Source organism: Nanorana parkeri, unplaced genomic scaffold (genome assembly GCF_000935625.1).
Source record: "Nanorana parkeri isolate BGI_ZX_2015 unplaced genomic scaffold, ASM93562v1 scaffold229, whole genome shotgun sequence".
NCBI lineage: Eukaryota > Metazoa > Chordata > Amphibia > Anura > Dicroglossidae > Nanorana > Nanorana parkeri.
In genome coordinates this window covers 1,497,905-1,523,269 of record NW_017306497.1, presented here as the reverse complement: position 1 = coordinate 1,523,269, position 25,365 = coordinate 1,497,905, and the positions used below count along the sequence as shown (strand labels likewise).

The 25,365-nt window shown below is 42.7% G+C and overlaps 1 protein-coding gene across 1 annotated transcript in view; it reads left to right on the top strand.

The window, feature by feature from the left end:
• ATM (ATM serine/threonine kinase) overlaps positions 1 to 25,365 on the top strand; it is a 123,538-nt gene that overhangs the window by 9,357 nt on the left and 88,816 nt on the right. Inside the window, 8 exon segments of the mRNA XM_018556235.1 lie at positions 3,705 to 3,943; positions 7,220 to 7,389; positions 8,420 to 8,592; positions 10,054 to 10,419; positions 14,863 to 15,066; positions 19,554 to 19,649; positions 21,907 to 22,129; positions 23,567 to 23,692. Coding sequence (XP_018411737.1) covers positions 3,705 to 3,943; positions 7,220 to 7,389; positions 8,420 to 8,592; positions 10,054 to 10,419; positions 14,863 to 15,066; positions 19,554 to 19,649; positions 21,907 to 22,129; positions 23,567 to 23,692 — 1,597 coding nt within the window.

Below are 25,365 nucleotides of genomic sequence, written 5' to 3'. Positions count from 1 at the left end.
TGGGATTTGTATTCCTATGTATAATATACAGCACAATGTACCATCAGCTATAGAGAAATACAAATCCCAGCAACACCTGCTCCTCCTTACTACATCTCCCCGCGTCCCTTGCCGATCGTGGATGTGGATGGGCAGGAAATGTGACGCGGGGAGGAGGTGCGGCGTGTGGCGCGTGAATGCGAGCGGGTCTGGCAGCGGCAAGCGTGAGGTGGGGAGGAGGTGCGGCGCACAGCGTGCGGAGCTGTGAACAGGGCCAACTGATCGGAAGCCGATTAATCGATTATTGAAAAAGTTGACAACTTTTTCAATAATCGATTATAATCGATTATGTCGATTAGTTGTTGCAGCCCTAGTTGCAAGAGGATTCGGTAGCAGGGAATGCTCTGGTGATTTACGTGGGATATATATACCAGAGTCTAGGCCTTTCCCCCTCTAATGCTTCTTCCTCGTCTGCTCCGCAGACTCAAGAGGCATGGTTTACTAGTGATCTTTCTTGCACTTAATTAACCCAGATGACAGTTCTTCACCGAATTGTTAAGGCTCCTGACTGTTGTTCCATGGATTCCGTCACATCATTGGATTTTAAGAGTAAGGAGCACCTCTAAATTTGTGAGTTTTTCGATATTCAAGGATAAGTAGGATTTACAGCAACTGTCGAATTACGATGGGACTTTGTCCCAGGGGTATTACCCCTTCTTGCAGATAGATGGGACTTGAGCTTGGCCCTCAGCACTATCAAGTCTGCATTCTTCTTTGCTATTTTATTGCTAAGAAGGTTAATGTTCTTCCTTATCTTTGTATGGGGAATTCCCAAATACCTACCCTGTTTTATTTGACTCTTATTTGACTCTTTGGGATTAAAACTTGGTTTAACTGTGTTTTAAGGAACCACCTTTTTTACTCTTTGGAGGTAATTCTACATTAAAAGTTCTTCCCAGGTAGGTATTGGCTCTGCAAGGTGAGTGTCTGTCCTGACAGTCTTTCATTCAAGGATTCACATTTTTGGACTTCTGCTTGTATCAGGTGAGTCCAGGCCTAGGACCTTCTTTCGACCTAGAGCAGTTCTGACCTTTCCTTAACCATGACATCATTATTTGGCCTCTCTGTATGCCCCTAGCTGTCCAAGAGGAGCCTCTTTCATTGCTTTCTTTATTGGTTTAAGTCACATATGTCAATTGCAAAGCCCGGGTGCCATAAACAGCCTGCCACAAGACTTTCTTAGGCCCGCCAGTCCTTAGCTTTCTACCAGCATGCAGGGTTAATATTTTTCTTTTTTACTAACCGGTGCATAGAGCAGCGATTCAGTCAGTCACCCTCTAAGGACCATGCACCTCCATGTTTCTCCTCGGCACCTTCCTCTTAGGCTACATGGTTTCTTCTCTGCACCTCCTTCCTGAGCTGCATGGTTTCTTCTCAATACCTCCCTCCTGGGCTGCAGGGTTTCTTCTCGCCCGCATGTTTCTCCTCAGCCGCACCTTCCGCCTGGGCCACAGGTTTCTAATCGCTAGCAGTTCCTCCTTACCCCTATCTTTGGTCTCGGCAGCTCCTGGTAAGTCCCAATGTGTGTATCTGGGAATTGATTAACACTTTAAAAAAAATTAACCCTGCTGCTTGCCGCAGTACTAAGCTCGGGCCCACTAATCATTACTGTGTATGACAATTCTGGTGTCCTTTGTGTGAGGGCACTACAAGTATCAGCAGTCCCTGTGCATTTAATGTACCCTCACACACAGGAGTATCATATAATGGACAGGGACTGCTGACACTTGTAGTGCCCTCACACACAGGACACCAGGACTGTTGTATAATGATTAGTGGGCTGGAGCTTTGTATCGCAGCAGGGTTATTTATTTATTTATTTTCTTTTAATTGATATTCAAGTCCAGCCCCTGATTTTATTTACAACCCTTGGCATAGCCCTTTTAGTAAGTTTGGATTTGACACCCCTGGTTTAACCTATTAGGTCCTATCTCTCAGTTACTCCCTGTTGGTCATATGAGTTGATTACTGTAGGTTGATTGGTGTTCAGTCCACCCTTCTGTATGGTCCAGGTAGTCCAATGGTTCGGTGTATTCCTTTTTCTTATCAAGACATACTTCACTGGTTATATGAGTGTTTGTTTCTTGTTCTTTTGGCATCGGGCATTAAATGCCTATGCTAGGTTTCTACCTTCCTGTTAAGTTTTTTGTTACCAGATTGATGTTGTGGCCTCAGCTGGTGTCTGCTTCATCCTGGTTCTATTAACAACTGTTTGCTGTGTTGCCCACCCCTTACTTGGACTGCTTTTGGATAGAGGTAAAAGACTGCCTATGTTTCTCAATGGACCAGTAAGATAATAGAATCTTTGTGCCAAGAACCCTTTTCTGGAAGTCTATTAAAGGTTACAGGTCCCATCCCCTTGTGTTTATGATCATGCTCTTGGTAGTGCTTTGCTATAAAACTGAGGCATATTAGTAGTAGGAGTGGTTATCCTTGGCTGGCTTACAGGTTTTTTGTTTGGCAGTGTCCAATCCTCCTGTCGATGAAAGTATAACCCGTAGGTAAAAGATTTCCTGTGTGCCTTAACATACCCCAAGAAAATGATTTAACAGGGAATACAAAAATTATATATATATATATATATCAAGCCAAAACATTTGCCAGAACATTTGGATAGAACATTTGCCAGAACATTTGGATAGAGTAAGGAAGGGTGAGAATCCCTGTCAGGTTTGTGTTGCTGTTGGTGAGCTTCACTCTCACTATTTGTCCTGGTCACAATTTTCACTGTCCCAACATTTTATGGTTGTCTCCAAAGCAGGGAGAATGTTCTAGTGGGGACACCTGTCCTGGTAACATCCCTCCCCTAATTTTGGAGATGTTGCCACTAAGTGAAGGGAAATCTCGGGACACAGGGAAAAACGGGACACAGATGGCGTAGAAACATCATGACAGGGTTGCTAATCATTCCAATCTCTATACAAAACTTAAAAAGGTATACTTTACTTCTGTAGTCCACTCAGGCTTAGTCGAGCCATATTATATAATTCTTTATGCTTATCCACCTTGCCCCCTGTAATGTCTTGAATTAACATGAAAGTGATTGTTACTGCTCATTTGAACTGAAAAATAAAAGTTTTTTTTTTCCAGTTATGAGCTTAAAGGAGAACTATGAGGCGAGTGCTTTTCACTCACCTCATAGTTCTAGCCGACCTGTGACAATGAGACTGTCACAGGTCGGCTCAGTAGATCGGGAAGTGAGCGAACACATACCGGCGTTCGCTCACTTCTTGATCCTGTCACGGCTCTCAGTGCTGACTGGCGGAACGGACGGGGCGGGTACAGTTGGCTCTGCCTCTAGATAGGCAGAGCCAGCTGTCAGTCACGCAGCTGGGCGGATCCCGGCACAATTGTCGGGATCCGCTTCAGCTGCGGCGTCTCAGTATACCGCGAGCAGCAGCTACAGCTCACGGTATACTGAGCCTAGGGTGACGGGAGGACGCTAGTTTGTGTCCTCCTGTTACCCTAAGGAGAACTATGGGAAAAAGCTTTAACACCATATTTCTCCTTTAATATATATCAGGGTCAATTAGTCCTGGTACTGCACTTTTCATGAATTAATAGAGTCTCAAAAAGAGGTACAGAAATTGGAGTAGATTTGCTTTCTTTATACTCTTTGAAGGTCTATTATCTGATAGGGTAAATGTGTGTTCATTTTATTTCAGAGAAGAGAGGAACCTTCCTGGGCTGGATCAGATCCTCGCGGCACTTAATGTGTTCCTCTCCACCACATCGGTAAACTGCCGCATGCGAGTGTGTAAGTTAGGAGAAGAGATCTTCCCTACGGTACTGAGGTTGTGGATCCAGCATAGACCTAAAGATACTCTGAAAGATGAAATTGTGGAGTTCTTCCGACTAATGCTGCACATTCATCATCCAAAAGGAGCCAAGACTACAGAAGAGGGTGCTTAAATTACTTTAAATTAAATACTTCCCTTTAGATGCATGTCTGACAGCATATTGCACATTACTTTTAGAAAGCTAGTATAAGTAAATCAAAAGTTGCTCTTTATAAAAGTCCTTTTAATAATTTTCATTCAAGGAAATATTCTGTATGACTTCTTGTTTTGCTAAAGTTTCTTTGTTACCTTTTGTAGAATTTTTTTATATGGTACTAGATGAAATTTAGTTCAAGTGCAGCCTGTCTTTTACACTTCTACAATTAATTTGCCGCAGATATAATCTTTGTAGTTTCTCCACAAGCTAGAGGGTTTGTCGGTATTTCATTAGGAAACTTTTGTAGAATAGCAGTAGAGGGTTGACCAGTTGACATATTCATCAGCGTGGTCCAACTTTGTCATTAGTAGGATTTCAGCAGATTCAACCATTTCTTAAAGTGACACTGAACTCAAGTTAAATTTTGAAAATACATTCAAGTACCTTAACCATTAACAAACATGTAGATTATGTGTCTATCACTCAGCTATAGATCCTCAAATTATCTCTGGATTAGTGCTGACACTGTCCTTCCTTCAGGACGGTGGATGCTTTTGTTCCCCATGGTTCCTTTGTGTTTTGTAAAGTAGCCACTGCTCCTAGCTCAATACCTGATGAGGCGTGAGTGGATCTAGCCATTATGGGAAGCCTTCCAGGTCACAGAAGATCTCTGTCTTGCCTTCTGTAGAGGCCTTCAGAGCAAATGGCAATCCCCACCTGAGGCATTTTTTTCAGAATTTCCAGCAGTGGTTTTAAGCCCAGCCATTTTTGCATTGTCTCTCTTGCAAGATTTGCGTAGTTTCAGAGTGTGGTGCCATCAAAATTAACAATTGGATCTTCATTCAGTTATTGCATGTGCAATTGTTCTTTTTCTCACTGGTTTCTTCCACCGAAGTGGTCAACGCTGTGGGACTGAGTGCTGAGATCATATACTGGGTGGACTGTTGCAGGTGTGCATGTTCCGCCTCTCCTTGCCACCATACAGTGTCAAGGAATCATCTCTCCCTTACCTGAGCCTTTCATGTTGCCTTACACCATGTACCATGTCTTATTCTAAATGCAGAGGAGACAGTCCCACTGTTTCAGATGGCCCCTGCTCTCACTCTATCAGCTTTGGGGCTGCTTGCGGCACGCCTACTGATAGTGCTGACATCTTCATTCTAGACTCATATTGTCTGTGCTCCTAGTATCTGTCCTAAAACTGGAGTCGTCTTTAGCTCTGTCGGATGTTGCTGTATCCTCGGCCCTTTCAGCTGAGCTTTTAACTACAGTCATACAATACTTTTATGACCTAACTCATTCCATTATTTGCTGACTCTACTGCAGAGACCACAAGCCCTGTCCTGCAAATTCAATATCTGCTTCACCTGCAGCCTTAGTGGCTTTAGAGCCATTTGCCGCAGAGGGTCTGTCTTAGTCCTTGACTGATGAGCTCGCCCCTGAGGAGTTGCGGTCTACTACTATCACTTTCAAATTAAGAGACTGTTTCAGCAGTTATTGATGCTGTGCACACCATTCTGAAATTTGAGGATCAAAGAGTTGCTTCTATCAGTGCTTTTTCCAGTCTTATGTCCTTTAAAGCTTCTTGTCAAAGACTTTCCCTTTTCATTTCCTTTTCCAACTATTTCTGTATGGCAATTAAGGCATTTGCTCATCCAAAGATGAGACCCAATTGGAGAGGATTTTGTGCAAAAGGGGTTTATTCCCACTGAATACCACTGAATCTGGCAGTGTCCTGCCTTAACAAAGCTATTCCAATAGAAGGCGTGCCTGTCTTTAAGGACTTAACTGATAAGCAGTTAGAAACTCCTTCTAGAGCTCTGTTGTCTGTGGTGTGTTCTGCCTTTTACCTGATCCTGGCTGTGACTTTACTTTGTTAAAGGAGAACTATGGGGTCAGTGTTTTCCCCACAGTTCTCCTTAGGGTAACGGGAGGACACAAACAAGCGTCCTCCCGTTACCCTAAGCTCAGTATACTGAGACGCCGCAGCCGGAGCGGATCCAGACTTAGACGTCGGGATCCGCCCAGCTGCGTGAGTGACAGCTGGCTCTGCCTATCTAGAGGCAGAGCCAGCTGTACCCTCCCCCGTCCGTTCCGCCAGTCAGCGCTGGCAGATTGGAGCGGGGAATCCAGCCCCTCCCCCTGTCACGGCAGAGAGCCGTGACAGGATCGAGAGGTGAGCGAACCCGGTATGTGTTCGCTCACCTCCCGATCTACTGAGCCGACCTGTGACAGTCTCATTGTCACAGGTCGGCTATAACTATGAGGTGAGTGGAAATCACTCATCTCATAGTTCTCCTTTTAAACCATGTCTTGCTACCTAATTTTCCTCGATAAATCTAACCGCTTTTGTGGTTGATCCCTTGCTTTTTGATTGCGTGAAGAAGGTGACCGTGGCTTTAAATTTCAGCCATGCATCTCATTTTTTGCACGTGTCTCATGTAAGTAAATATTTGCTTTGGGCAGTTTGTTTGAAGTGCTGATTTTGGAACCCTTTTGCAAGAAAAAGAAAAACATAGCTTTTGGTTCAACTCTTGATACTATCAGGGATGCTACTGGTGGCAAAAGCACTCATTTTCCTCAGTGGACGTAGCCTAAGGATCAGACTGTGAAGTCTTCCTCCTCGCTGACTGTCAGGAAATGGCCCTTTCATTCCTCTTCTTGACCTCCTCATCGAGATCCTCCAAGCCTGGTTCCCAGTCCACCTCCAAGGACAAAACCTCAGACAATAAAAGCTCATTATAAATTGACAAGTTTGCCAAAAACTCAGACAACTTTGCAGATGCTTGCATCTCCAACACTTGGGTGCAGGAAGAGGAGCTTTCTCACCTCTGACCTTCCTGTGTCACCTCACAGATTACCAGATCTCCATTGAGCTCTTAGGCTCAGGTCTTCTGGATCAAGTTATTACCCCAGTTCTTGTGGCAGAATGGTTTCAGGGTTTTTACCCTAATGTTTTTGCTGTTAGTTTAGCTTTTAAAACACTTCACTAATCACAGAGATACGTTTTACACACCAACAATAAATCCATATGGTGGTTTGTGAGGTTTTTTTTAACATTCTTAGAAGGGCACCTGTTCTAAGATTGAATATCTGGAACAGACAATAAATACCATAGGTCTCTACTATATGATACTGGCTGGAATCTTCCTTTCAGAATGTAAACACATGATGCTGTCCAGGAAATATAGTCTATTCTGTATTGTGTGGATGGGGCTAATCTGACTCTCTTTTTTTTTTTAAGGTGCATATGCGTTTGAAATCGAGAAGTGGCAGAGAAATTTGTACAATCTGTATGATGCCATGGCGAATGAAATCAGTCAGATTGGCAGCAGAGGGAAATACTCTTCAGGATCTCGGAACGTTGCAGTCAAAGAGAACTTGGTGGAATTGACGGCAGGCATTTGTCATCAGGTAGTTCCCTTCCTAAAGACTTCTCCTAACGTACACTTCTTGCTTATGATAAGATGTTGTGTTTGGTTTGCAACTTAAAGTCAAAACATTTTTTAGTTTTTGATAGTGTGGGTAAGTGCTAGAACCTCATAAGTTTTTTTTTTTTTGTTTTTTTTTCTGTTATCCAGGGCTGCTATCTCTCTGTCACAGAAAGATTTCCACTACTTCCTGCCCTGCTAACATTTTATCAGACAGGAGGTGAGGGGTATTCGCCAACTGCAAAACAGAAAGAAATAAAATGCTATTTTTTGTAGAGTTGGATAAAATGTTTACCATCTTTTTTTTCTGTCTGTCACTGTTGCAGAATTTCCTTCACTTCTATCTGGTAAAACTGGTGTCACTGGGACGGAAGAAAATGTTTTTGGCTTGACATACACTTTAGTCTTGTATCAGGACGATGAGCCCTGTATTGTCGGGTCTGTGGTCTTGACTTTGGGATGTGCTTGCATTTTGTTTCTGTCACATGTCACATAGATTCCTGTTTTGATACTGTTGACTTGCAGTTTGGGAAGATTCTGCTGCTGTTGTGCTGCTACATAAACCAGATTGAACTCAAAGCAAAAATGTATAGTCCACCCAACTGGTATGAGAGGATCAGTGGTAACGCATTTAAAAAAACCAACAGTGAAACCCTGTTGAAAAATCTTTCTGGATGTCTGGACTTTTTTGTGTTTACAGAGAAAGACGTTTCTTGGGTTCTCAAAACTTGTATTCGTAATTAGGGCAAACATTCCATGGGGTGCTTCCTTTAATATTTATAAGTGTTATTTTTATTTATAAAAATTAAATTGCAACACAGCGCACATCAGTACATTACCATGCTTTGTGGTGCACTGCAAAACAGGTCCATTGTGGAGGTGCCATTTAAAATGGTAATGTTTTTTGCCAAAGTTACCCATGTATGTGAATTGTGTCCTTTATTAACATCTCTTTGTGGTTCCTTTTTTTATACATGTGTGGATGATAAACCAGTCTCTCTTCTCTTGTTCAGCTCTTCACAGAAAACACTCGAATTTTAGAAATCACTCAGGCTGCTTTTGCTGTGACCCAGAGGGATCCATCTGCAAGTATGGTCCCAAACAAGCGTCGAAGGATAGAATTGGGCTGGGAGGTGGTCCGTGATAAACTTCAAAGATCACACAAAGATTTTGATGTGATTCCATGGTAATATTAATGCAAGGTTTGGACAGACGTAGTCACATATAAGTGGTGTTTTGGGGAGACATCTGGGGCATCTGAATGAACTGGCATACTCTATCAACAGGAGGTTAGATTACCAGATCATATATGTGCTCCATTGTTTTTAATAGCAATGTCCTATTGAGAAATCATATACAATATCGCCACTTTACAGATGAATGTTGGTGGTAATGTTTGTGTCAGTGCAAAATAACAAAAAAAATATGCATCTTGTGTTTTACCATACGAGTACAGAAAAATACAGGTTGATCTGTCAGAAATGCTATGAGCTCCTAATCTTCCTGTTGTGGGCTGTCAACACACAAGGGGGTGAATTTATCAAAACTGAAGCAGTCAAAATCTTGGGCAGCTGCCCATGGAAACCAATCATCAGCTTCTTTCTTCAGTTTGTTCAGTTAAGATTTGAAAATGAAAGAGAGACGCTGACTGGTTGCCATGCACAGCTGCTCCAGATTTTGTCTGCTTCAGTTTTGATAATTCCCTTCACAGTATTTTTGTGAACTGAGCCCAGTTGTCTTGCTAAGCTTCTCAAACCCACCCACTCTCCCCATGTTTACATCAAAGACATCTTTTGTTTTGTAGTCCAAGATAATGACTGGTAATGATGGGCTCGGGCGTGTTCGCAGCTCCACGTGCCGAGCCCGCCAGGAAGCTGACAGCGCGCAGCGCCAATCACAGGCACTGAGACATTTCCCGATCTTTGCAGCTGCGGACCGGGAAAATGTCTCAGTACCTGTGATTGGCGCTGTCAGCTTCCTGGCGGGCTTACTTTTCACCCAAAAAAATGGGCTGAAAATCTCGGCTTATACTAGAGTTAATACGGTATAACAAAACACTTTCAATGCCATATTTACCAGACCAAAAAGTAGCATATAGAAGTTAGTTGTTGGTGTTTTCATACACCTAAGGTAACTATTGGTATTAAATGGTGTTTGGGTGTTGGAAAATAGTATGGTCTCTGTAGACCTTTTCCACAAACGTATTGAACATTACACATATAATATATATATACAGTATAGAATATGTTTTTTAATGTTAAGGACTCCAGGCAAACAGCAAAATACAGCACTAAGATACACATACATACTTTTATCTGCAAAAAGATTTGTACTTCTTTCAAAAACTCTTGTGATTGACATTCCTCTGCCACAGAGCACAAACCTATTTAATACTGCAGCCTGCTTATTGGCCAGTATGTTAGAACCATCACATTGATGTTGTAATATCTAACGAGCATACAGGCAGTAGGAAATAATAGTGTCATGCAAGATTGTTTAAACAGAATTGGCAATCGTTTGACAATTTCACACATTGTATGTATTCCACTTGTGTATTCACTGGTTTGCTTGGAGGTCTGCTTTTTATAGTTTCAATTTATGTATTTTCTTACACTCCTTTCTTTTTTGTCATTGTTTATATTTCCAGGTTACAGATTGTAGCTTGTTTAATAGCACGCCACCCAAACAGCCTTCCGAGTAGTGAGCTGATACCACTATTAACCATTCTCCACCAGCTGCTCGCCCAGCAGAGAGGAGGGGAGCGTGCAACTTTTGTACTGAGGTGTCTGAAGGAAGTAGCAGTTTGCCAGATGCAGAAAAATGATGTGATTGTGGCCCCAAAGTCTGATTTTCACAAACTCTGGACTAAAATCTGGGCTGTGACTATGCGCAGCTTGGCTGTGACGGAGCCTGAAAGCTTTGCATTGATAGGCGTCGTATTACAAGGTGGGCTGGTATCTGCAGACAGAGACTTCTGGAAAATCTTCTCGGGATCTGCCGGAAAACCCTCCAGGTAAGTTTACACGGGGTTAATTACTGAGTTGTTTGATTATTACTTATTGGCTTTTAAGCAGCCATAGTATGTGATAAAAATCAATGTGGGTAATTTGTAGTACTATAATACTGCATTGATCAAAGCTGTCACAATCTTTGGCTTTTGCCTTAATGTGCTGCTGCCATGTTCTCTGGCTCTTCTTCTGGACTGCGTGCTCCTGACTTTTACTATTGGGCAGCCATTGATAATAAAACAACACAAAAATGTTATTTGCGCTGAAGTTACATTGTCCAGGCACTGTATTGCTTTCTCAGCATCTTACAGATGCATGGAGTGTGCTGGGGACATACACTGCATGTGCACAGGCAGTGTACACTCTTAATTATTGATAGGAGAAAGGGAAAAGTCTCTCTTGCAAAAAATAAAACCCAAAAACCTCCCAGCAATATTGTTTTCCTTTATTTCCTCTTTAACCTATATAACTTTCAGAATTAAAGTAGTAGTTTTTGGTAAATGAATTCCTTTTTTTGTTTCACATTATTTTATATTTATATTTTTTTATGGTTTTCTCTATACAAGCTGTTCCACAAAAGTGACACTGACTTTTTTTACATTGATTTTCTCTGCACAAGTCATGCACATTTATTGTTTCAGTTCAAGCTAGTCTTATACACACACGTATATAAAATATTATTCTAGATTTATAGTTCTCATATTTAAAGCGGACCTTGCACCAACAAAATACGAGGTTCTCTTATTTTTTTTATGGCCCTTCCCATGCCAAAATGCTTTGAAATAAATAAAAGTAGACGGTGGGGAAAAATAGTTAATTAGTATACAGTACTTACCTTATCCTCTCTGGCTTATGTCAACAGACTTCTAAAGGGAAGGGTGACCTCCTTATTCTTGTGGCGAAATCGCAGGGAATGCTGGTGCACTGTGATGGACCATCTTTTCCCAGATTTAGGGTACTCAGCATTTCCTGGGATCACGTCGGAGGGTTATGTCACCTTCTGCAATATGGAAGCTGAGGGTACTACTATGACTATGTACTATTCTTTTCTCCCCACAGACTTTTTTTTTTTTTTTCATTTTACTACATAATTTTGGGAAGAAGGGAGTGTGCAAAAAATGGACTTTGCTTTGTCTGCTTTTAACCACTTGATGACCGGGGTGTTAAACCCCCTCCCTGGCTAGGCCATTTTTCATTATGTCAGTCATGCAGCACTGTACTAAAATTAATTTTATACCATTTTGTGGGGACAGATAGAGCTTTCTTATTGTGGTATTTAATCACCACTGGGTTTTTTTATTTTTTATTTGTTACAATATAATGGAAAAAGTACCGAAAATTTAGAAGAAAAACAAACCAGTTTTCCCTATGTTATGTTATAAATTTTTTTAATATTACCCAACTTTTTGGTAAAATTAAAAGATGGGGTCTCGTCGGGTAAATACAGAAAAAGGAAATAATGTCACCAGCACACCATTGTTGTAAATCAATGATCCATTTTAATGGCACATTGCCATCCAATACAAGCGCTTTCGGGGCCGCAAAGGGTCCCCTTCATCAGTCTCAGAATGACACATCAGTAACAGATACATCAACCTTATATAGACATCAGACAGTGTGAATAAGAATAAACCACTCCCATACACAAAAATGACCTCACTGAATCCGTTCCCGCCATAACTGATTCAAATCTAAAATTACCTCGACTGTTCCAGGTGCACCAAGGCGTGCGGAAAGACCGGGCCGTTGTTCGGCCGGAGCGGGTGGTTGCCAAGGAGATGGGGCGCTTTTCACGGCCGTGAGCGCCGCCCATCTCTAGTGCGCATGTCAATCGTATGGGGCGCAAGGCGGCTTCCGGCTTGCGTTCCATCGTCGCTGCGCAACGGCCTGCGCATGCGCGTCACGTATCTAGGCACAAGGAGGAGGGCTGAGCTGCGAACTGACACCGCCTTCTCAGTCAGAGGCGGAACGTATCACATTGCTGGCTTGCGCTTCAGCGACGGGGTAGTGTCTGCGCAGTGTTCACTTGTTAAAAAAAGGGGGAACCTCATACTGTCATGAAGTACCAGGTGCTGCCAGTGGGGGAAATTACATTAAAGGTTGTCAGGAGCAGACGAGATTGAGCCAAATGGCAGAACGGATTCAGTGGCAAAACAAGAATAAAAATAAAACAAAAACCATGCATGAACCCTATGACAATAAAGGTTAACAATGCACCCAGCTCATTCTGCATGTGGACACAAATTCTATACTCATTGGGCATCCATCATTGTCAAATAAATGCAAAAGAAAGATGGAGCCTACACATTAAAACGCAGGAGCTATTAGCATATATTCACTCCGTCATTGCCATAATAGACCCCAAAATTAATTGCCGGAGTATCCCCAAGGAAAGGGAAGGTACTCATGATCAGGTGTCATGTTATTTTGATCCGTATGTAACAACAGTATATCTAGGTATAAATTAGACATAGCGCTGTTCGCCTAGAACAATTAAAGGTCAGTAACATAGTTGAGGACCCTATAATGCTGGACACCTATATCGAAGGTTATCAATTGGTCCCGGTCAAAAAAATCTTTTGATTGGGTCGGGGTTGTGAGGGGTGTGGGGGGTGGGACTTATTTAAAAAGACTGTTGGTGGAGTTGCTCAGAGCTGCCCAACTTAGTGTGGCCCACTGAGAAATTCAACATATCAGGGAACAAAGGGATTCCTCACTTGGGTGAATCCCTATTCTAATTGCTCATGGAATATAGGGGTTATCTTTCATCCAGAAAGCATGATAGTGACAGATTTGAGTTGAGGCCCCTGGGTTGTACACAATCCAGTGTAAAGATCCAGAAGGCCTCCCTGCGAAGGAGCGGTTTAGCCCTGTCGCCTCCCCTGGGATGTGCATGTATCTGTTCGATAACCCACGAACTTATGGGAATTAGAATGAGGTTCCCCCTTTTTTTAACAAGTGAACACTGCGCAGACACTACCCCGTCGCTGAAGCGCAAGCCAGCAATGTGATACGTTCCGCCTCTGACTGAGAAGGCGGTGTCAGTTCGCAGCTCAGCCCTCCTCCTTGTGCCTAGATACGTGACGCGCATGCGCAGGCCGTTGCGCAACGACGATGGAGCGGAAGCCGCCTTGCGCCCCATACGATTGACATGCGCACTAGAGATGGGCGGCGCTCACGGCTGTGAAAAGCGCCCCATCTCCTTGGCAACCACCCGCTCCGGCCGAACAACGGCCCGGTCTTTCCGCGCGCCTCGGTACACCTGGAATAGTCGAGGTAATTCTAATTTTGAATCAGTTATGGCGGGAACGGACTCAGTGATGTCATTCTTTTCTATGGGAGTGGTTTATCTTTATTCACACTGTCTCGTCGGGTAAATAGACACAGAATATGGCAAGCATTAAAATTGCGTGCTCTCGCGAATTCGCAAAAAACTTCCATACCCAAAAACACTTTAAAAGCTTTTACCACTCATCAGTTTAGTGTTGACAGTGATTGAAGGCCCTAGTATTATTGCTCTCACTCTGACGTTCACGTTGATATGTAACTTGTGTGGCGTAATCGTTGTCTTCCCACGTAGGTGCCCCCGACGTGTATTTACGTTTTATATGTGCATGCACGCGGGGGACTTTACTTTTTTTTTTTTTTGTGTGTGACTGATTTAACTTTACTGTTATCACATAGGGGGCTAACAAGCCCCGTATGTAATAGCCAATATACTATGACAGGTCCTCTTTATGGAGACGTCAGGGGTCTTTAAGACTCCTAATGTCACTTAGGGGCCCCCAAGGAAGCTGGTGAAGCAAACATCTGCTTCCCCAGTTTCTTCCCTTGTTATAGCAGCCAGAGAAATGACAACTGAAGGCGGAACTAGTGTAATACACATCACATCTGCCATCAGAGATCGGAGGAGAGATCACAAAGTAGGAGAATGGCAGCAGTGGAGGGGGGAGGAGGCCGTACTCTGTTTTTCACCATACAATGGACGGACGGCAAGCAGTTAATATGTGTATCTTTAAATCTTGAATTACCCTAAACATACAGCAAACCCATGACAGAAAATTCTGGCTTTCGTTAAGAGGGAGCACAGCTGAAGCTGGTTGCCTTTAGACTGTCTCTCTCTTTCTCTGTGAATAAGAATAAACTCTGTTGGGCTCCCTCTAAGCAAGGCGGCAAGAAGGGGAGGGATCCGCTAATTTTCTTTTTATTTACTTCTGTAAACAACAGGCTTTTTTTAAAGAAACAAGTGAATATGATCCTGGAGCTCCGCTTCCTGGCTAGAATTGTAAAAATGAAGTATTCATATGCAGTGTTTTCAGGTTTACCTGAATTAAATGTAATTACTTTACTGTGTCTGTGATTCTAGTAAATTATGACATGTACAATTGTTTGAACATGCAGAATAAAGTGATGGAATAGTATGATGACTATTTGCTCGTTGCTTTCAGCTCTGCAGTGTACTGCTTGAGTGTGGCCCTGTCTCTACCTTCCTGTGCTGTCCCAGATCACCTCACTTCAGGTCTTGAGCAGCATATCCATGAGCTCAGCGGGGTTAAAAGACTGCTTAAAGAAGAGATCATTACATGGTTACTCTTTGGCAGCCAGGACGGTGAAATTGCTGATGCCAGTGATCATGCCCCTTGTATCAATGAGTGAGTATATACCTGCTACAGAATTGTTGTTTTGTGATCAATATAGTATATGATATGTGAGCAAACATTTTAAATGGTGATTTTTATTTTAGAATCTATTTTTGACTGAAGCTTTTAAAGCTGCAAACTAGAACAAAACAGAAATCATGTAAGAAAGCTTAAAGTTATAATGTATAACAGTGCATATGCCATTTGACTCAGTAACTGCATTGTGAACATTTGAAAGTCTATTACAAACATTATACTATAGAAAAAACTGATGGCTTGTAAATGCGTGACAGACAATGAAGGTGATGGGAAGGAATTGAGTGTTACTCTGAGTTTTTCTAGCCCTTAGTGGACATGAACCAGGGCAGTATACCGTTCTTACTGTCCAGTGATTTGTGCCAGTTGTAATACACTGGTATACATCTAAAGCCTTTTGTTTTTCCCTTTCAAAGTGATAAACAAGTATTTTCAAAGCACATAAATATTTTAAATGTCTTTTAAAGAAATGTAATTTACCCCTTTTTTTTTTAATGGTAAATGTTGCTCGGAGGCTGAATTCTCTGCTAGATATTCCCAGAGAAGGTTGAAGGGACTAAGCAGGGCTTTTACATCATTACCCTGCAAACCCTGCAGAGTAATGGGCAACCTAAAGGTGGGGCTATCAACAGTGTCAGTAACTCTGCATTTATGGCAGCAGCAAGGGTGACGGATGGACCAAAGGTTTCACTGCAAAATGGTTGACATTTTATCAAAGGAAGTGCATATCCAATGGTTTTACTGACAAGAGCAACACATATTATCAGAATGTTCTAGGGGACACTTAGGACAGGGAGTCTGGTCTCATTGGAATGGGTAGCCTTCATCAGATATGTGATTTAATGCTTTGACCATAGTCCTACTTTAAAGATTAAATCTATCTGGTGACTTTTAGTTATCTATATGATGATGTATGATTTACCATATGTATTTTTAAATACTATTATATTTAGCTAAAGTTCTCAGAGCGGAAGTGGGACAGTTAGGACTGGAGGCCAATCAGGCTTTTCTAAAGTACACAATAACTGATAGGGAAAAACCTGATAGGAGCAGGGTATAACTGATGGCTGGTCATTGTGCTGCTTCGTTGTCCAATTAGGAGACTAAGGGTGTATTTTGCAAATGAAGTGAGTGTAGGGTTGCCACCTTTTCTTCAAGTGAAACCCGAACACTCAAGCACTGTGTGTGGAAAAATTTTTTTTTTTTGGGGGGGGGAGGGGGGGATTATAGAGGAGAGGAAGCCAGGAGAAAGAGCAAGAAGAGCCAGCCAGGGGAGGGAATAAGGAAACAATTTATAGAGGACTACAACTCCCAGCATACATTATACAGCAACACAAAATAATATGAAGCTACATACTCTGTGTTCTGGGGTGGTGTCCTGATGTCTCCAGGGTTTCAGGTGGCCTGTGAGGGCTCTCGGGTAGATTCCATGGGCTCTCAGGTGGCTGTGCGGACTCTCAGGTGAGTTATGCGGGTTCTCAGGTGGGCTATGCTGGCTCTCAGGTGGCTGTGTGGGAAGTGCGGGGTCTCATCAGGGGTCTGGAGGCAGGCAGCATGCTATCAGGAAGGAGCCGAAGGATGAGAAGATGTGCGGGCCGGCCTGTACCTGTTTACAGGCGCCCGGCTCACAAGATGACGATTCAGGCAGATGCAGCTGCCTGAGGTCCCACACTTGCTGGGGACCTCAGGCAGCCGCATCTGTCAAGAAATGTAAAGTGCCAGTATCGGCACTTAGTGTCTTGTGTCCGGGTGTCAGCAGACACCCAGACCAGAAGAAGTGTGTGTAATTCTTATAATAAGAACACACAAGGGTGCAATAACCTTGATGGTGTCATTGGTGTGTATTCTAAAGACTATCTGTCTCTATGTCAAAAAAGGGGGAAAAAGGTGGCGCACTTACATATAAATCTAGGAACTGGACGAAGGGCGGCCTTAATGGATGGTCGGGTTGACCTGTATGCATTGCTCCACGATGCTGGTGTATGATGTATACGGCCAGAAAGTGCCCGCCAGGTGTGGATAGTGCGGGGTGCAAGGCAGAGGAGGGATGAAGAGCAAGGACTCGGTCTGTGTTCCTGCCGTGTGTGCGCTCGGATGGATCTTAATGGAGAGTCAGTGCAGTGCTAGATTCAATATCGGCACTTGGTGTCCATGCCTGTGAGTCCTGTTGGGGTCAGCAGCATATAAGTCGTCTGACAGCGGTGGTGGAAAGGTGCTGTCGGGGCGGCAAGCGGCCAAGGAAAGGTGATACTAATGTTGGTACTAAGACCTGGGGACATGGCGGGCACTTTCTGGCCGTATACTCCATACACCAGCATCGTGGAGCAATACATATTCGTCAACCGGACCCTCCATTAAGTCTGCCCTTCGTCCAGTTCCAGGATTTATATGTAAGTGCGCCACCTTTTTTGACATAGAGACAGGTAGTCTTTAGAATACACACCATCAAGCTTATTGTGCCCTTGTGTGTTCTTATTGTTGTATTGTTTACAGGCATTCTCCTCCTGTTTTTTTAGGGCTGCATACCATACAGCTCACCCATCATATACATTCCCCATCCATCTGAGAGCGCTGAATATTCTTCTGTTCTGTGTCATTCTTAGGCTGATTTTAGCTCTTGCTATGAGGACCTGTAAGGAATAAGGTGAGCAGATTCCCTTCAAGGAGGTTCTGCATAAATCATGGACACAAGGAAATCCGGTCACCTTATTCCTTACAGGTCCTCACAGCAAGAGCTAAAATCAGCCTAAGAATTACACTCCCTCACTTTCTTCCCCCCTCCCCCTTCCCCCCCCACGCAGCTCCACCGGGACAGGAGACAGTGATCTGACAGTTCAGAGACTATGGCACTGTCTCTTCAACACTCCCACACTAGTACCGGCCCTGATTAACCCCTCAAGCCACGTACCTGTAGCCGCACAGACAGCCGCACACTCTGACTGCCGGGATTGTGCTCACACAGCAGAAGGTCCTCCTTCACGTATTCCTCTCCAGGGCCCCGGGGCTGCCCCTATCTGCCTGAAACTGTGACATCTTGTGTACGTGTCTGAGGTGGCCTGAAACCCGTACACAAGATGCCAAAACCGTACTGTCCGGCTGAAAACCGTACGGGTGGCAACCCTAAGTGAGTGACTCGGACTGGAAGACACTAATAATATCCTGACAAAAATTTGACTTCTCTGTTTTGCTGACAAATGTATTTGTTGCAATCTTCGTCCCCAATTGAAAGCTTTTCTATAATTCCCTGTACTGACAGAACTGTTTAGAGTCATCACCAGAACAAGAAGTTAGGGTAGGCCTCATTCACATGAGCTTCAAGAGGGTGTTAAAACAGGCAGTTAAACCAAAATAGCAGCCGCTCAGGCTTCTACATATGGTATGGCAAATTTTAAATAGCAAATGCACAATACTCATTGGGATAGAGATTTAAAGAGTAAAAAATCAGCCACGAGACACCAAATTCACCGCTGGCATATATGTAAACCGGCTGTCATGCACCCTCTGAAAAGGATTCCACCGCAGATTGTTTTTCACAGGGGTGGTGGAGCCTACCGCCCATGTGAACAAGGCCTAAATCTACAGAGGACACCTGTTAAAATGAAACTTCCTAAGAGGAGATTTCCTCTTGCTTCCTGTTGTGACTCCAGGAAAAGGTGTGAAGAGAAATCTCCAACAAAATACAGCAAAAATAACCTGGCAGGGGTTTTAGGCCCCATTCACAATGGATTCTATTGTGTTACCATTCTTTTTTTTTAAAGGATAATAACGCAAAGGCAATTAAAAATGAATGGGAGCAGTTCACACTGTAGTGTTGCATTATCATATGTTGCACTAAAAAAAGTAGTGCATGCTCTACTTTTTTTTTTTTTCAGAGCAATGCATCAAAAACGCGTGTGCTAATGCATTACAAGCCAGTACAGTGAAGTATGTCCACTCGGGGCATGTTACACCACATGAATCTTGCCGAAAAGAAAAAACTAGGACAAAACACATTGGATCAGAAGGAAATTGGAAAGTACAATCACAACTCAATCAACCCTTCGTTGACTTTGGCGTACCTTCCGATTTTGGTGTGAATGCACCCTTAAACATTCCTCACTCTATCCAAAACTAAAAGGAAAAGTTTCCAGTGAGATCAAGCAGATTTCTTACTACCAAACTGATTACCAGGGCTCGAAAAATCCACTCGTCTGTGACGAGCAGACTGTGGAGCCCGACGAGCAGCTTCCCGGCCGGCCGTTGTAATTACACGGCCGGCCGGGAGCTTTATAGTCAAGCGATCGAGCGTCTCGAGAGACGCTCGATCGCTTGTATCATTTTTCAAGCACTGCTGATTACAAAACCATAATTTGTTGTCAGTGAATTCATAAATCCATTTGGTTCCAGTGCAATGCAGTAAATGTATAATCTGTGTGCATAGTGAAATGTGATATCTCATTAAATGTTTCTGTCCACATATTCAGGTACTTCGACCACCCTCCCTTCCATAGAGCTCTTGTGAGCCTTACAATGAAGGATTCCAGTGCTGCTATGTCATATTTTGGGAATCCAGTAGAGTGGTGAGTCAATTAAGGGATCAAAATAATCCTATTGGTATACAACTGACTTTTAAGTAACATTTTTGTGGCTAAGCTATGTGTTGTACTGTATTGTTCATAAATTCAATTTTAGTATGAATTCCAAGTCTTGGCTGTAAAATTCATTAATTGCATCACATGTGTATAGGTGTCATTGAACCTTACCAAAAGCACTGTTTATATTTAAAGAGCAAATTTTTCCAAAATAATGGGGTGAAGGACTGAGGACTGTGTTTAAAGGAAATCTGTAATACCTGGCTGTCATGTTGGATCATCTGCATCAATACTTTGTCACTATTCGGGACAAGTATGTTGTTACTTTCTGACTTCACTCAGTGCAGTCAGTGTCTCTATTGACACTAGAGACAGCCAGGCAACTAGTATTTTCCAGAGGAGGTTGGCAATTGCAGTATTCATAATTCACTCCGTTTTTTTCCCCCACTCACTTTTCTTTAGTACTGCCTGGATCGGACTCATCCTAATTTTTCAATCTTATGTTTTATTTTTCAATTCACTTTATTCAATTTTGCAATTACATTAGAACACTGTGTGCAATCAAAACACAGGTGATGTGATAATTCTCAATAACATTTCTGCTCTGCTGCTGGTGTATGTGCATATCAAGATGAGAGAGTAGATACCATATCACATTCAGGGTTTCATCAAATGGCATGGAGAAAAATACCATAAGTGGGTAGAGCAATCAATAACGGCACGTATAGTGCCCATATCTACTGAGGAGTATGCTGGTTTTTTGTTTTTTTTCCAGTCTCAGTTTGTGTATGATGCGAAGAGATGTGCAAGGGTATGGAGGGAATGGGGAGGTGCTGTAACTTCCCATATAGGAAGATAGCCTAGAGATACGAATGAGGTTGCAGTGGTCTGAGTTGCACAGCCAGACCTTTTTATCAGGCCCTCCCATATAATGAAATTCATTGGGGGGCTTCAAGCAGAATAAACGTGACTAGTCGAATAAGACTGTGACTGTGTCAGGGGACTCCAGGCCAGGGAGACCAAACATTGTTGAATTTATTAAGGCACCCTCTGCTATTTATAGTTATTTTTTTATAGGTGTAGTGAAGGATTAAAAAGGGACTTACAATAGGTAATCGTTGGTGGTGTAAGGAATTTCCATTCCACAACAATAGATTTTCAAGCATAATATATCAGGAGATCCAAGAGTGTTCAGGGTTTTTCAGTGTGGCCAGGAGCTCCACCACTCCAAGACATATACTTTAATTTCTGGTTTGATAGAGAGAGCAGTTATGGATGAAATTAACTTCAGGACCTGTGTCTACGTGGTTTGGATTTTGCTACAATTCCAGATGGTATGAATAAAGTAAATGGGATGCACTATTTTTGTTGCATAGGGCGATCTCCTGCAGAGACAAGTTGTAAGGGATAGTCCCTTGCAAGACATGTTTATTATTTTTAATATTATTATTGTTATTATTAGTATTCAATAATGTTCCTTAACATTTTCACCCCTTTTGATGCCCAAAGGATTCGATCAGGGACTTCCTCAAATTGGGGGAGCCTTGGATTTTTCCAATTGCTCCTCCAGAGTTGACACATTTTTGGCCCTCTGTTCCAGGCTTATTGGTCAGTCTCATATTGTAAGGGTGTATTTTTACAACGGGACCGAAGCCATAAACACGAGCCAATGGAGGTACATTGACTTGAGTTTGCATATTGCGTTGACATCCGTTACATTTAGGTTTTGTTTTATTTTCAGTAGAGGGCAACGCAACACAACGCACTGGTGTGAACTGCTCCCACTCACACCTATTCATGTCCTTGTGTTGGCACCAATACTACTGCATTATCTTTATACATTGTAAGCCAATTGTGAGTGTAGGACAATTGATTTGCTAGGAAGTATTTGCAAAAGCCTCGGTGTGCCAGGCCTTTTTTTCTTTTATTCCACAGGAAGGTAGTTATCATCCTTTCTATTTTTTTTGTAGCCCCCTTATTGGGCAGGGGATGAATTGGTTGAATGCTGCAAAAATTGGTGATTCAACTACTTCCCCGGTCTTCTAAATTTGAAAGGCGATCCACAAACTTACTATATTCCTGATCTGGTTGGTCAGAACAGAGGTACTGCTAAATTCATTGCTCCATAGTGAGCAAAGCTGTTACTCTGTGAATTCTATTCCTGGCTTCATTGCAATCAAAGATTATAACTTAGTACAAAGATTTTGTATATTTTTTTTAATGTAAGTTTTTTTTCTATTTCCAGCTTGCATCATAAAAAAGGAAAAGACAGCAGATTCTCAGAAACTGAAGAGCTGTACCTTCTATCCTCATTTAATGAAGTGGTTACAATTTCCAATGCTGCTGCCGTGGTGACCACTGGGCAGGCCAGCTCCACGTGTCTAACTGTAAATCATTGTCTAAAACAGAAATTAGAATGTGATCTGCTCTCTTTATCCGAGCAGCTACTCAACAGCTACTCCCCAGAGGTATGCCCTCATATGTCTGCTATACTGGTGTATTCTGCAACGCTTGATTTTATCATGCCATACCATCTCACATGACAAAACAACCAACCAGTGGGCTATAATCCTGTGGAGTTTACCTGGCCACTAGTGACAGGATAGATGATAGAAAAGTTTGTTCATTCAAGTGGGTCAGTCACTTTTTTATTATATGCTTGTGTAAAAAAAATTATAGCCCGATAGAACTTGCATGCCACAGAGTGGGGCCCTTGCGGTCAGTAGTGAATCAGTGATCTCTTCTGTGCAGAGGTCTGACATACCCCCTACTGAGTCTGAGCCAAAACTCTCCATTTAGAGCCAGCTGTGCCTGCCCCCTCCCCCGTCCGTTCTGCAAGTCAGCGCTTGAGGATCGAAGCGGGGACGGGGGAATTCCTGCAGGGAGCCGTGAGTGACAGTCACGGCTCTCTGCAGGGATAGATCAAGAAGTGAGCGAGCGCCGGTATGTGTTTGCTCACTTCCCGATCTACTGAGCCGACCTTTGACAGTTTCATTGTCACAGGTCGGCTCAGATTATGAGGCTGAGTGAAAATAACTCGCCTCATAATTCTCCTTTCATGATATAAGAACAATCAGGCAGCAGGAAGAGAAGTGTTGAAAGGACAGATCCACAAAATGAATGAATCAGAACCGGGGACATCCTAGCACTGCAGGTCCTCAGGTACAGCTTTCTGTACAGCAAGAACAGTGGGAAGCACAGTTATGACATCAACAGATGTCATTCCAAATTACATGAGACTAGCAGTCACAAGCACAGTGCCTTATATGATCCTGCCTGGAAGATATGTTACTATGAAGCTCAAGGCAAAGGGTTGCCTAGCCACAGGTAGTGCACTGCTATTTTTAGAGGGAATTCAAGACAAAAGGTACAGTTTTAAGCACAAATAATACTTCTAGATGTTTCCTATATTTTAGCAAGTCTTTACATCTTAAAATTCGTGTTCACTATAATAAATTGGTAGACCTATTTCTCTGTGGAGAAACAAAGTAGCTATGGAAAATTTCCACAGCTGAAGGTATTTGAATCGTCTGCAAAAAAATGAATAGGAAATAGAAAAACGTATTCATGTTTTCTCAACCTACATATTCAATATTTAGCTGATTTCAGGGGATAATCCCATTAGTACCTGTGCATCAGAGATAGCTGCAGGTAATCTCTGTTTATTTGTATAGATAAATTAATAGAAGAATTTATAAAATACTCAAACTTGCCAAGTCACTAGCATCCACAACCTGTCTGCTGCAATATCGATTATGATTATTTGTGCTCTGCATGACATGAGATAATTGAACAATAGTTTATGGAGGGATTTAGAGTAACACAGACAGGAAGTGCTATGTATATCAAGGTCACAATGGGTAATTCATGTCACTTTACTACATAACTTGTTTTCTTTTCTCCAGACCACTCCACCCGATAGTCTAGTCCAGTGCGCCAGCCTCTTGATTGGGGTGTTGGCTTGTTATTGCCATGCTGCGGTCATTAATGAAGAGGAAGCCTGTAAATCTACTTTGTTCCAAAAAGCCAAGGTAACTTGTGTAGCTGTGTTCTGTGTTGTGGAAAGCCCTTCCACATGCACCTTGCTTTTAAGGCTAGTTATAAATTGATTGGTGTGGTTGCTTTTTCCTTGTTTGCTGCATTTGCTGTGGGGACACACTGGAGCCTTCAGCTGACATTTGATGTGCTGAGCTTCCAGTGTTTCCCTGTGCCTTTAAGAAGGAGTGGGCAACTTCCAGACATACGTGCATTCAATTTATCCACTGCTATGTATGCTCCAATATGGAGGCTCTCATAGATTAGCGTTAGGACCATACTACCAAAGGTAGCCTTGGCAGTGTGGCTGCCACATATTTTGCAAAAGTTATGCAACTAAACCTCATTCAGGCATTTTGTTAGAAACTGCAATTTTTTTTTTTTGCAGGCTGACTGGTACGCGTGCTGTGAAATTTCTGTGTTTTGTATTGTGGATAGCCCTTGATTTGTGCAGTTGCCAATTTTTTTGAACTTGTGCAGCTGTGTCTAAAAATAATGTCTTTTCATCCACCTATATTTTACTCACCTTTTCTTGAAAGGGTATGATACTGTATCAATTGCAAATGTAGTAGGTAGAGGTAGGAAGAGAAAAGAAGAAAGCGATAGAGATAGATTGTGTCTAGGGTCACCAACCCATTGATACCTTTCACATATTCTCCTGTCACCCTGTTTGTCTGTGGGAACACTGAATCTGAGTCATAAGTCAGCTCTATCTTGGAGCTTATACAGTTTTAATGACCTTCCTGCATCGCCCATGTTAACAGTGTTCAGGCCTGGTAGTTTTTCACTCTTGCTGCATCTTGGCAGAGGGGGTCGGAAATCACATGCACATTTACTTGCATTACACAGGGGTGTGGAAATTTTTGAAAAAACCACTTGTCCAAGGACTAAAGCAGGGGCCAAATCTACTTGTCCCTCATGACAATCTACTTGTCCTGATACAAAACATTTTTTTTAACCAAAACCATATTTAGCAGTGCTAAGAAGCGCTTCTCATTGGTCAGTGCCGTCAGGTGACTGCGTTGACCAACGAGTGCTTGCAATTTGCGAGCGAAATTAAGAATACATGGAACAGGTACAGAGATAGTACACCCGTACTGGTGGACGGGAAGGACCGTTCGCCGAAAGGTAAGTATAGTGGGAGGGAGATTTGTGCGGATAATTCCATTTTCCCAAATTACTTGGGAAAGTGAATATGCATCCACATGTATAGGGCTACAGCTGCGTGGCAATCGCTGAAAAAAAGGTAGATGTACCTATTTTCACGACATGGGGTGCCATTAGAAAATAATTGCACCGACAGCACGGTCGGCAGCAGTGTGTGATTCCATGACCACCCAGCCATTCGCTCGGTTTCGTGCACGATGACCGGGCAGTCACGGATCGCACACCACTGCCGATTGCACTGGCAGTGCCATTATTTTCTAATGGCACCCCAGTCGTGCCTGGCAGATTGCGCGTTTTCCTGCTGCAATACCGCCATGCCCCTGTGGTTGCACACGATCGCAGTTGCAAACACTGCACGTTTATTCGCATGCAGATGGGGGCAGCAGGGCTGGTTTTAATTTTTTACATTTTTATTTACTTTGTAAAAAATTTTCATTTGTTTTATTATTTTTACTTTATCGCCTTTTTATTTTTTACATTTTTATTTAGTAAAATTTTTATT